The 12,813-nt window shown below is 49.3% G+C and overlaps 1 protein-coding gene across 2 annotated transcripts; it reads left to right on the top strand.

Annotated features, from left to right (window-relative positions):
• Nucleotides 1–2,727: 2,727 nt before the first annotated feature.
• Nucleotides 2,728–12,601, top strand: C1r (complement C1r). 2 transcript variants are annotated; one of them, XM_028892341.2, is made up of 11 exons: nt 2,728–2,895; nt 3,585–3,813; nt 5,541–5,733; nt 6,066–6,212; nt 6,311–6,507; nt 6,833–6,980; nt 7,175–7,296; nt 8,883–8,961; nt 9,283–9,438; nt 11,233–11,307; nt 11,696–12,601. In XM_028892341.2, coding segments are annotated over exons 1-11 (2,118 nt in total). In that variant the 5' UTR covers nt 2,728–2,893; the 3' UTR covers nt 12,466–12,601. The 2 variants fall into 2 exon arrangements, with proteins under 2 accessions (XP_028748174.1, XP_037060041.1); XM_037204146.1 differs by having other exon boundaries at nt 6,066–6,217; nt 6,316–6,507.
• The last annotated feature ends 212 nt before the right edge of the window (nt 12,602–12,813 follow it).

Here is a 12,813-nt window from a genome sequence, read left to right as displayed (position 1 = left end):
AGAATCATAAATTCAAGGCCAGCCTTGATCTCATCTCAAAAAAAAAAAAAAAAAAAAAAAATGGTGGTACAATTTTCAAGACCAGACTGGTCTACAGAGCGAGTTCCAGGACATCCAGGGCTACACAGAAAAACCTTGTCTGGAAAACTAACAAACAAACAAACAAACAAATAAATAAATAAATAGTGGCAGGATCTAAATATGGTTGATTCTACTTCTTAAACCCTATGCACAATTCAAAAGACTATTAAAAATCGTCTAGGGGCTGGAGAGATGGCTCAGAGGTCAAGAGCACTGGCTGTTCTTCCGGTGGACCCAAGTTCAGAACTAAACCACCAAAAAATGGAACCTCACAAATGTCAGTGACTCCAGTTCTGGGGTACCCTACCCCCTCTTCCAGCCTTCACAGACACTGCATGCACATGGGACACACACATACATGCAGGCAAAACACTTATACATACAAAATATAAATAAATACAAGCTTTAAAAATAAATAAATAGGTTTAAAATAAAAGTATTCTTTAAAAAAAAATACTAAACAGGAGTTACTTTAGGTGGAGTGATTTTGACTAATTTTCTCCTGTTTTCTACTGGCTAAGTTTTATGTAATAAGCATGTATCATTCTTATTATTGAATTTTTGTTTTTATAAAAAAATTATATATTTTCGTATTGACAAAGCAAAATACTTACATATATTTGTCTAGATCTATGTAATTATTTTTATCTCTAGGTGTAGATATAGATTTTGATTTGACTGTTTGAACAATGGGTTGGACCTGAGGTGGTAAGGTCCAGATTTAGCAATTTTTGGTCAAGTCCAAATTTGGCAATTTTCGTTCAAGTCACATGACATCATGACAGAATTTAGAATCCCTATGATTGATAAGATTGCTTCAGCTGACTTGCTCTAATAGACCTCCTCTCTATCTATTGCCTCTGCCTCCATTATGAACATGTAACACACAAACACATACACACACACACACACACACACACACACACACAGAGAGAGCTCTTAAGATAACAACATGCAATTCACTAGACAAGATTCCCCCTTGTGGTGGTATTGTGTTCCCCAAAATATTGTGCACCCTAATAAACTTATCTGGGGTCAGAGACAGAACAGCCACTAGATACAGAGGCTAGAAAATGGTGGCACTCACGCCTTTAAACCTAGCATTCCAGAGACAGAAATCCCTCGATCTTCAAGGCCACACTAGAAACAGCCAAACATGGTGACACACGCCTTTAATCCCAGGGAGTGATGGCAGAAAGAGATATATAAGGCGTGAGGACCAGGAACTAGAAGCATTTGGCCTGGTTAAGCTTTTAGCTAGTTAAGCTTCAGGCTTTCGAGCAGCAGTTCAGCTGAGAGCCATTGGGATGAGGACACAGAAGCCTCCAGTCTGAGGAAACAAGACCAGCTGAGAAGTTGGTGAGGTGAGGTAGCTGTGGCTTGTTCTGGTTCTCTGACCCTCCAGCATTCACCCCAATAACTGGCTCAGGTTTGATTTCATTAATAAGAACTTTTAAGATTCCTGCTACACCCCCTCTTCCTTCTGTCTTCCAATCTCAGTCCAGTTCCTTCTTCCTCGTCATTTGTCTTTCCTGACCTGGCAAGGCCATGCTCTTATCATGCTAAAATCATGGATCAGCCCTGCACTACATCCGTGCCTCTGCTCCAACATGCAAATCTGCTGGGAAAACCTTTCAAACCTTGGTAGTTCTGGCGTCTTGTGTGTGCCTGCTCTCCAGCTACATTACAAGATGACTGGTCACTGTCAAATGGGGACTGGCTCCGTCTTTGTGAGTCCTTGAACTCCACAGTCTGACCCCTAATAGAAATAATCCCATAAGCAAACTGGTAAGGGATGGGGTGGGAGGGTTCATCGAATAAGAAACACATCAGGTAGGCCGGGCGGTGGTAGCGCACGCCTTTAATCCCAGCACTCGGGAGACAGAGGCAGGCGGATCTCTGTGAGTTCGAGGCCAGCCTGGGCTACCAAGTGAGTCCCAGGAAAGGCGCAAAGCTACACAGAGAAACCTTGTCTCAAAAAAACCAAAAAAAAAAAAAAAAAAAAAGAAAAAACACATCAGTTTCCTCCGGGTTACAGAACTGGAGCTCCTCGCACACAAACAAAGTCAATAAGTATTCTGTGACACAGAACAAAAATTTTAAACAGAAACAAGTCTCTATTACAGCCACACCTTTGCTGAAGCATGAGCAATTGTATCCTGAGGACCAAACTGACCAGATGCCAGGAAAAGATGTTTCTCCCTCTGTAATTGCCTATCTTCAATAAGATTAAGTTCACTGACAAGCCGAGTTGTTTAGAGTCCTGAGACTAGCAACCCTCATCCAGGTAAATTCATTCGTGAGCAATGCAGCAAGCCATGGAGCTAACCACCTCTGCTCAGCTAGCATCCAGCTGCTAGGTGAGGAAGAATAACAAGAATTGGATCAATGGGAACGCATAGCCTTCGAGGCCCGTGATGCCTTTGGAGAGGAACCTCAAATAAACCCCAGCTAGCAGCCCCCAGGAAAGTCTCTGAGAAAATGCTAATCAGATTTAGAATCAGTATTAGACTCCAACCAAAAGCTTCCGGTCCCTAAAAATTCAGATCCATCTCCTCTGTCCTTCCCCATGTAGGCCACCAGATGGCGCCAGCAACAGGGATTTCAAAACCAAAACTAAACTGGGAAGTCAGAATTTTTTGTTTATGCAAATGTTCATTCCCTACAACATTCCTCAGGGAATGGTCACCCCTCCGCTGCCACAGTCCTTCCCTCCCGCTCCCCTCCTGTGCATGCCCACTCCCTCTTTCAACTTACAGTGCCTGAAGACTGTTCAGAAGAGCTGGAGACCTAAACAAACTGGCCTTGAGACATGTGAGTAAGGCTGATGGGCACCAAGGGGGGAGAGAGGGGTCGGCACAGGAGGCAAGCATGATCCCACATTATTTAAAAAAAATTTAAATTAAAAAACAAAACAAGGACACAACACTATTTCCTGTCTCCAGTGCACACACATACAATGCTCACAAACATGCTCCTCAGCCCTCCTCCCAAGGACCAGACTCTTAGGCATGAGCTGGGGCTGCCTCTCTTTTCTTGACTTTGGGCTCATAGCAGGGTAACAGTGAGGGGAGGGAACCCTCTGAATGAGGAGAGAATCCACTATGTGTGTTTCTTAGACTCCGTGAAGGGTTTCTCCCAGACGCCTTTGCCGGAGCCTTGGGAGCCTTTGCAAAGCCATCTTCACCCTCCGTTAGCTGACCTCGAGCCAGTCCTGTTCCAAGAAGAAAAGGAGATGAAGGAGGAGGGCAGAGAATTGGCTTGCGGGGGAAAGCATGATGGGAGCATGGTGACCTCTGGACTGCACACTGGCCTGGGAGGGACACGGATGCAGCCTCTGCAAAGGCTGCCGCTACCCCGTCACAGTGCCTCTACTTAGGCCAGAGTGGACAGAGGGGAAGGATGGGCAGTTCGATCATCCCATCTTCGCCCCACAACAGCCCAAATGGCAAGGGTGCTGCGCCCTTCCAGCCCCACAAACACCCCCCTTCTCTCTTTCACAGGCAACTCTTCGCCCTCCTTCTGGCGACCCTGTTCTGCAGGGTGGGGGGCTCCCCCTACATGCCTCAGAAGCTCTATGGAGAGATATCCTCCCCTCTATACCCCAAGCCTTATCCCAACGACATTGAGACAACCACTGTGATCACGGTCCCCCCGGGGTACAGGGTGAAGCTCGTCTTCCGGCAGTTTGATGTGGAGCCTTCTGAAGGCTGTTTCTATGACTTTGTCAAGGTAGGAGTCAGGTTGGGAGGGACGGGAGAAAATGCTGGGCCACGAGAGAAGCTGCAAGTCTGTGCTCTAAACACCCTGGACAATGTGCCCGCCCCTCATCCTTGTGCAGCTCTGTAGAAACGCTGGCCTTGAGTTCCTGGTTCCACAGATGGGGTACTCGTGGGCTTTGAGACCCTCAGTGAGAATCATGGTTGGGGGGGAAAAGGGGGTTTGTTTTGTTATGTTTCCAGGAGATCTCACTATGTATAGGAGTCAGGAGATGGCTAGCTGTAAGACCTTAGGGAATTGCTGTGCCTCGGTTTCCCTGTATGGCTACCTACCTCATCAGGAACAGGAGAAATGAAACATATGACAGGTTACACTCGGCCTTCAGGGAGGACAAAGATCTTGGTCCCCTCTACTCTGTACTTCAAAAGATTTCTTTCTCGGCCTCATCTTTCTATGTCCAGAAAGATAAAAGGCAGGATCCAAGCAGTGCCTGTGCACGGCCACATTCTGTCACTCAGGCAGTAGCTTGGGGGCTAATTGAATAACGTGAAAACAACAAAGAGGACCCCACAAGTCCGCAGTGTTGTCGGGGAGGGGGCAGCATTTGGTGAAGTCATCGAGGAAGATGTCCTCTGCTTTTGAGAGACTGAGGAAGAGCCGTCCAGATGCCAGGCAGCGCTGGCCAGTGCCAAGGCTGCTGGGTACCCAGCCTACTATCCTGTTCAGTTGGGTCTGTCGGGAGGCAGGGCTGAGTGTGGTTTTGAACCAATAAAGTGGAAAACAAAACACAAAGCAAACAAAAACCTGGGCGTGGTGGCACACTCCTGTGATCCCCGTACTAGGGAGACTTAGAATGTTTCGGACCAGCCTGGGCTAAACAGCAAGTTCAAGGCAAGCCACTTTCTCAACACCAGCGAGGAGGAAAAGGAAAGTGAGAAGAGATGGGGCGGAGAGGAAGAGGGGGACGATGTGAGACCAAAGGTGACCAGTCTAGGAATGAAGGAATGATAAAGGGCCTAGAGACAGGATTCCTGGGGAAGGAGGGTGCAGGAAGTGGTGGGAATGAGTGAGATTGGAGCCCAGGGGTGGGGGCAGAACACAGCAGGGAGACGACCAGGCACAGAATGACAGGTGAAGAGTTGGCCAACGGTCGGGACGGGAAGACAGAAGAATCACAAGTTCAACCACAGGCTAGGGCTGGCGAGATGGCTCGGGGGGACAAGTGTGACAACCTGAGTTCAAGCCCAAGGATGCCCACACTCGAGGGAAAGACCTGACTCCTACAAGTCCTCTGTGCGCCATGTGTATGCCCCGAACATGTCCCCCACACACACACACACACACACACACACACACACACGCACACACACCACACCACACACACACACACATACACACACACACACACACCACACACACACACACACACACACACACACACACACACACACACACACACACACACACACAGAAATTAATAAATGTCATCAAGGCCAGCCTAGGCTACATAGTAAGAGCCTACCCAAAAAATAAATAAATAAATAAAAATGAGTGAAGGACTGGGAAGGCCAGAGAAGCATCACCTGGAGGTGTCCATAGCAGCCAAGAGAGAGAGGAGAGAGAGAGAGAGAGAGAGAGAGAGAGAGAGAGAGAGAGAGAGAGAGAGAGAACCTTCACTGGCCTGCCACATGGGACCAGGCTCCTTAGCAGGGCTTTTCTCACTGTTCTTCCTCCAACAGATTTCTGCTGATAAGAAAACTCTAGGGAGGTTCTGTGGGCAGCTGGAGTCTCCCCTGGGCAACCCCCCAGGACGGAAGGAATTCATGTCCCAGGGGAACAAGATGCTACTGACCTTTCACACAGACTTCTCCAATGAGGAGAATGGGACCCTCATGTTCTACAGGGGCTTCCAGGCCTACTACCAGGCTGTGGGTGAGTGGTCCCTGTGGCCAGCCCTTCTTTCTGGCCTCAATCACAAGCTCGAACCCAAGGAACCCAGAAGCCTGGCTTTCCTTATTTCTCTCAGCAAGATGGGGTCTGACGATCTGGGTTCTCCTGCCATCAAGCAGTTCCCAGAATGCGTTAGGGAGGTGTGGAGGCCAGAAGTGGACTTTGTCTCCTGGCTTCTGCTACATGACTCTCTGAGAAAGAACCACACAGAAGTCTCTGGACAGAGGACCCCATGCCATGGCCCAACAATAGTCCGTCTGATCCCAGAAGTCTCAGGATAGGAACCTAACCCTTCCTTCTGGAATCCCTTCCAGACCGTGATGAATGTGCACCCCAGGTCAACTCAGTGGAAGGGGGCTACCAGCCCCAATGCCAACACCTGTGCCACAACTATATCGGAGGCTACTTCTGTTCCTGCCGTCCAGGCTACGAGCTTCAGAAAGATGGACGGTCCTGTCAGGGTGAGGCAGAGAGGGGGTGAGAGGGCGGGCAAGGAGTGCGCAGAGGCTTGCTGGACCAACCTGAGAGCCTGACGGCCTGTCCGGTTCTGCTCTCACAGCTGAGTGTAGCAGTGGGCTGTACACAGAGCCGTCGGGCTATGTCTCCAGCCTCGAATACCCTCAGCCTTACCCACCGGATCTGCGCTGCAACTACAGCATCCGGGTAGAGCGGGGTCTCACTGTGCACCTCAAGTTCCTGGATCCTTTTGAAATTGATGACCACCAGCAAGTACACTGCCCCTATGACCAGCTCCAGGTACAGCCATACTTTACACTCCCCTTCATATATCCACATGGCTCCACGGGCCCCTGCTCCTTCCTGGGTCCTCTGACTGAGTGGCACAGAATCACACATTGCTGACCAGCCTCACAGAGGTCTAGAACGGCTCCCGCACAACACTCAGTGGATCCTAGGGCCGGGGGTGGGGGGGCGGTCATTGTTCACCTGCAGTTGGAAACATACACCAGGTAGGATTCCATCTCTACCACCACCATTGGCCATGAGGCTGATCCCCAAGAGGCCATGTGTAAAAATGTACCCTCTGGAGAAATAATATCGACCTCCCCCCTCTTCCCATCAGATCTACGCTAATGGGAAGAACTTGGGCGAATTCTGTGGAAATCGAAGGCCTCCAGACCTCGACACCAGCAGCAATGCGGTGGATCTGGTGTTCTTCACAGATGAGTCAGGGGACAGTCGAGGCTGGAAGCTTCACTACACCACTGAAGGTAAGAGGGTTAGGCCGGAGTGTGGCTCACTGGTAAAACTCCCGTTTAACATGCGTGAGACCCTGGGTTCAATTTCCAGCCCCCACAACTAAAGTGTCTAAGCACCTCACTTCCCTGCCAATGATGAGGGAAAGTGGGGGAGAAGGAAGGACAGAGTGCTCTGATGTGAACATGCCCTCTGGCCTCACCCACAGTCATCAAGTGCCCCCAACCCAAGGCCCTAGATGAGTTCACCATCATCCAGGAACCGCAGCCTCAGTACCAGTTCCGGGATTACTTCATTGTTACCTGCAAACAAGGCTACCAGCTCATGGAGGTGAGAGGCTGGGGCTGACAGGAGAGACCCTCCCGGTGTCCCCTGGGTGCGCAGCAGGGTGGGGGTGGGGTGACGGTTAAGATCGTCCGGTCTTTGGTACTGTAGACTCAGATGGAGCCATCGAGGGTGGAGCTGGAGGTGCCAGTCCACCTGCTATCCGACCTGACTACCAGAAAAGGGACTGAGGTTCAAGGTCCACCTGGGCTGCAGAGCAAGTTCAGGGCCAACCTGGGCGACTCAGTGAGACCTTGTCTCCAAGTGAAAAGTAAAAAAGAAACAAGCTGGGATATAGCTCAGTAACGGAGTGTCTGCCTAGCAGGCAGGTGCCCAGGTTCAATGCCCGGTACCGTAAAGAAGAAAAAAGGAATCAACTTTGCCTGCCTACTGGAAACACTCAGAGGGTTTTTAAGAAACTGATGTATGTTCCCTGCTTGAGAATCTAATTCCATCAGTCTGCTGTACAGCCTGAGCACTATTAAGATTAAACACTCCTGGACCACTTGAATTACTCACTGCAGGAATAAGAACTGGAAAGTCGGGGTGGAGCTATCCTGACCAGTTCACCATCACGTAGTGGCTGCTGTACCCAGCCCTCCGGGGCTCTTTGACGCACATGGGTGGTCTCACCACAGGCCCATTGCCCTGTCTCCGGCTTTGCAGACTGATGAAGAAGTACAGTTCAGTAGATAGCAGAGAAGTAACGGTGACAGTCGGTCTCACTGGGTGGACCAGGCTAGATTCAAACTCTTTCTCCGCCTGCCTCCATTTGATGAGTTCCGGGATGACAAGAATTTGCTCTGAGGCCCATCTGACTCTTGCTCTTAAGTTATTCGTGGCCAGGTGTGTTGGTGGTGGCGGTGGCAGAGGCTGAGGTGGTGGTATGCACCTGTGACATGCACTCCGCGTGCTAAAGCAGAAAACCATGAATTTGAGGCCAGCCTGGGCTGCATACCTAGTTCCAGGCCAGCCTAGGCCATAACAAGGCCCCATCTCAAAAACAGTTCATATTTTCCAGTATTATCCAGAGACTGTCTCTCTGGGGTCTTGTGCCCTCTCCACTCACCTGCTACATCATCATATTAAACACCTATGAAAGTGGCCAGTCGGCACTAGGATTTGAGGGGAGGCCCTTGATTTTAAGAAAACTGCAATCTCGGAGAGAATGTGGTACAGACCTTGGCCGGGTTGCAGGGGACGGGACATTTCAGGGCAAGAGAGTGAGAAGCCGGGGTCTGCTCCAGGAAATGGTCTTTGTTTTGATACAAAAGCACAGTCCTGACTTGTTTGCTTTTTATTACAATGGGGGGGGCAGGTTTTTATTACAATTTGTGGAAACAGGCAAGAATCTAAAAAGGTCATTTAATCTGCCAGTTAGCCTTGCTGTGACTTTCTGCTTCGGAACTCGGTAGCCTATCTACAGCCCTGGCCTGAGAGCACTAGCTAGGGAGGAGGGAGGAGCCACATCTCTCGGGCCCTGTGGTCTAAGGGATGGACGCCACACCTGTCACCACGTTCCCACCACTCCGTGTGCAGTGTGGAGACGGGGAACTGTGTGCTGACGCTTGCTCTAATTTCCCCTCTAACAGGGAAACCAGGCGCTGCTCTCCTTCACAGCTGTTTGCCAGGATGATGGCACATGGCACCGTGCCATGCCCAGGTGCAAGAGTAAGTCACCAGTTGGATGTCTCTGCCCCGAGGGACCTGCCATCCCTTAGTCTTTAGACCTGAGCTGGGAGGGAGAAAGAATTCGGACTCTCACCTGCAGGGTCTTAGCTCTTGGCTTGTCCTTTGAAGTTCGAGGCCCACCTCAGAAAGTTAAGTCCTCATCTCTGGCCGATGGGCTCTGCCAGAACTGAATTTCACTCCGTCCATTGCAAGTGTCCACCCCAATGACCACACTTCTCTGAGGCTGAGACAGTTTACACTCTGGCCGAAGGTTCCATGCAAGTGGCCTCTTCTCCATTACAACCCTGTGTTCTCTCTAAGTCAAGGACTGTGGGCAGCCCCGAGGCCTGACTAATGGGGACTTCCGCTACATCACCACAAGAGGCGTGAACACCTATGAAGCCCGTATCCAGTACTCCTGCCATGAACCATATTACAAGATGAAGACCAGAGCTGGCAGCAGTGAGTCTGTGCGAGGTAGGAACCGCTGCCCATCACAGTCCTCAGTCCTCTTTACGGCTGTGAGGGATGGTGAAATTTCTTCAATTCAATTCCTAGGAGTCCTAGGAAGTGGCTGAATGATCCTAAATTACAATGCCAAAAAAGTCTAATAGGTTTGAAGAAAAGGGCATCCAAGCTGGTGGAAAACAAAAACTTGAATCTCATAAGCCATCAGCTCCATCTCACTACTATAACCATTACCAATACTACCACTGCCAGTAACAACACTGTCATCCACCAATAGCACCACCACCAGCACAGTCACCACCATAGCCACCATTGACATACCACCATCATCATCATCGTCACTTCCAACACCAACATCCCAACACCAGCACCACCAACACCACAGGCAACACCAACATCACCACCACACTGATACTACCACCATCATTACCAACATCAACCATCTCCACTACCACATTACCATCGCCAAAACCACCATCACTGTTACCAAAACCAATTATCACCATCACGGCCATCACTATTATCATCACCACACCAACACTGTCTCCACCATATCCATTCATTAGCAATACCAATACAGTCGTTGCCACTCTACCATTAATAATAAACAACACTACACCACCACGACAGCCACCACCGTCACCACTATCACATTCACAGGGAAATGCCCTCCCTGTTCTCCCTCTCTCAGGCTGTTGTTGTGACCTTTTGCATTTAGCTTTACTTAATGCTTCTCAAACTCGTCTATGGGATGGTTGGTTTATTGTAGCCATAGAGATTGAACCTAGGGCCTCTCTCAGGCACTCTTACCACTGGGCTATAGTCCCAGCCTGCCCCATTTGTTAATATTCTCTTCTCTCTCTCTCTCTCTCTCTCTCTCTCTCTCTCTCTCTCTCTCTCTCTCTCCCCTCATACTCACTGTGTAGCCAAGGATGATTTTAAACACCTAATCTTCCTGCTTTTATATCCCAAGAGCTAGGATTACAGGTATATGCCATCACATCTAACCAAAATTTCTCTTTAAATTAAAAAGAAAAAAACCCAAGACTGAGGATATTGCTCAGGGGTAATGCACTTGCCTACCATGTGAGAGTCCCTGGGCTACATCTTCAACATGGAAGGAAGGAAGGAAGGAAGGAAGGGAGGGAGGGAGGGAGGAGGGAGGAGGGAGGGAAGGAAGGCTTAATCTTATTTCCTAGTTTTAAAATGAAGACAACACACACTAGAAAGTGCCCTGTATTAAGATGTGACAGTACAGATAAAATACTCAGCAACAAACACAGCAGAGTGTCAGCAACAGAAGATGTAGCTCCTGCTGGGTGTGCTGCTGCACCCCAGAACGCCAGCACCTCGGTGACCGTGGCAGAAGGATGGAGAGTTCAAGGCCAGCTTGAGCTTCATAGCAAATTCAAGGCCAGTCTGTGCCAAACAATGAAACCTGGAGCGAGAGATACAGGAAGGAAGATATGGCGTTATTATCCATAATCCTGCTACCAAGATGCTTCACTGATAAGCTTTGGATAGCTTCCTTCCAGTGTGTGAGTCTACTTTTACAAATAGGTGTGACCTCAAATATATATAGTTAAGTATTCTTTTTTCACTCAACAAGAAGACAAGATATATGTGTGAAGTCTCTTAATACTCTTATATGTCCATATAGATTGAACCAGTCAACTTTGATCCATGATGTGGTGGCTCTTTTCTCCGTCTTCCCATGTAACATCCTCAGCGTCCAATGGCCTCTGTTGCCTGCTTTTCTGGCCCATCACCTCCAGCCCTGACTCTAACTCCTTTTATTTGCAGGGCTGTATACCTGCACAGCCCAGGGCATTTGGAAGAATGAAGAGGAAGGAGAGAAAATGCCGCGGTGTCTGCCAGGTAAATACTGCGTCATCCCAGGTGTGGTTTGCAGTATTGCAGGACCTTAGGAGAAGCTGGAGCAGAGAAAGGAGGCCAAGTGAGGCGATCCCTTAGCTCAAAGTGAAAAGCCAGTGAGGAGGAAGGAAAAGGAACGAGAAGGAAGGTCTCAGGAGAGAGGCACAGAAAATCAACTAGTCCTGAAGGTGTAGTGCTCACATAGACAAGGAATCGGAGAGTAAACTCAGGGAAAAGTCCAGAAAGGGGTAAATAGGGATGAGGAGAGTTAGCCAAGAATGGCCTATAGAATGCACTACAGGAACAGGAAGATAGAAGGGGGGAAACAGCAAAAGAGAGAAGAAGGGCGGGACCTGGCGCTGACTGGTCCTCATTCCCCATCTCTCTGCAGTGTGCGGGAAGCCTGTCAACCCCGTGACACAGAAGCAACGCATCATCGGAGGACAGAAAGCCAAACCCGGCAACTTCCCCTGGCAGGCGTTCACCAACATCCATGGGCGAGGGGGCGGGGCCCTGCTCGGAGACCGCTGGGTCCTGACCGCAGCCCACACCATCTACCCCAAGGAACACAACAGACAGAACGACACCAGTAAAGATGTTTTCCTGGGCCACATAAACGTGGAAGAGATCAAAAAACTGGGACATCACCCAGTCCGTAGGGCCATCATCCATCCCGACTACCGCCAAGATGAACCCAACAATTTTGAAGGAGACATCGCCCTGCTGGAGCTGGAAAACCCTGTCACCCTGGGTCCCAACCTCCTCCCCATCTGTCTCCCTGACAATGAGACCTTCTATGATGAAGGCCTCATGGGTTATGTCAGTGGCTTTGGGATAACAGAAGATAAAATTGCTTTTAACCTCAGGTTTGTCCGTCTGCCTGTAGCTGAACGAGAGACATGCCAGAGATGGCTCCAGACAAAGAAGAGTAATGATGTGTTTTCTCAAAATATGTTCTGTTCTGGGGACCCAAGTCAAAGGCATGATGCCTGCCAGGGGGACAGTGGAGGTGTTTTTGCAGTTAGGGACCGAGATCGTGATACCTGGATTGCCACAGGCATCGTGTCCTGGGGCATTGGGTGTGGTGAGGGATACGGCTTTTACACCAAGGTACTCAATTATGTTGACTGGATCAAGAAAGAGATGGGAGAGGAAGACTGAACTCAGAGTTCACTAGGTCAGAATCCAGTGTGTAGTGTATTAGAAAATTATCTGACTGATTGTTGATAACCACCGTGATCCCATGTTAAAATCACAGACTGTGTAGAATAAACTGTCTTTTCTATAGCCCCATCAACATTCTGGCGTTTTGATTTCAACATAGATTATGTAGCCCAGGCTGTCCTAAAATTTACAGTCCTCCTGCCTAAGGCTCAGGGTTAACAATGTCAGGCGGAGAGATGGCTCCCTGGTAAGGAATGGACTGTTCTTGCAGACAACATAGTTTGATTTCTAGCACCCGGTCACATGGCTCACAACTGCCTCTAACTCCAGCTCCACAGGGGGCCC

This window comes from Peromyscus leucopus, chromosome 3 (assembly GCF_004664715.2).
Source record: "Peromyscus leucopus breed LL Stock chromosome 3, UCI_PerLeu_2.1, whole genome shotgun sequence".
NCBI lineage: Eukaryota > Metazoa > Chordata > Mammalia > Rodentia > Cricetidae > Peromyscus > Peromyscus leucopus.
This window is presented reverse-complemented; position numbering and strand designations above follow the sequence as displayed.

What these genes read in the sequence shown, in the direction of transcription:
- C1r (XM_028892341.2), top strand. An exon ending in GCTTCACTACACCACTGAAG is followed by an intron (nt 6,981 to 7,174) that starts GTAAGAGGGTTA and finishes CCTCACCCACAG; the next exon opens with TCATCAAGTGCCCCCAACCC. An exon ending in CAGCAGTGAGTCTGTGCGAG is followed by an intron (nt 9,439 to 11,232) that starts GTAGGAACCGCT and finishes TTTTATTTGCAG; the next exon opens with GGCTGTATACCTGCACAGCC.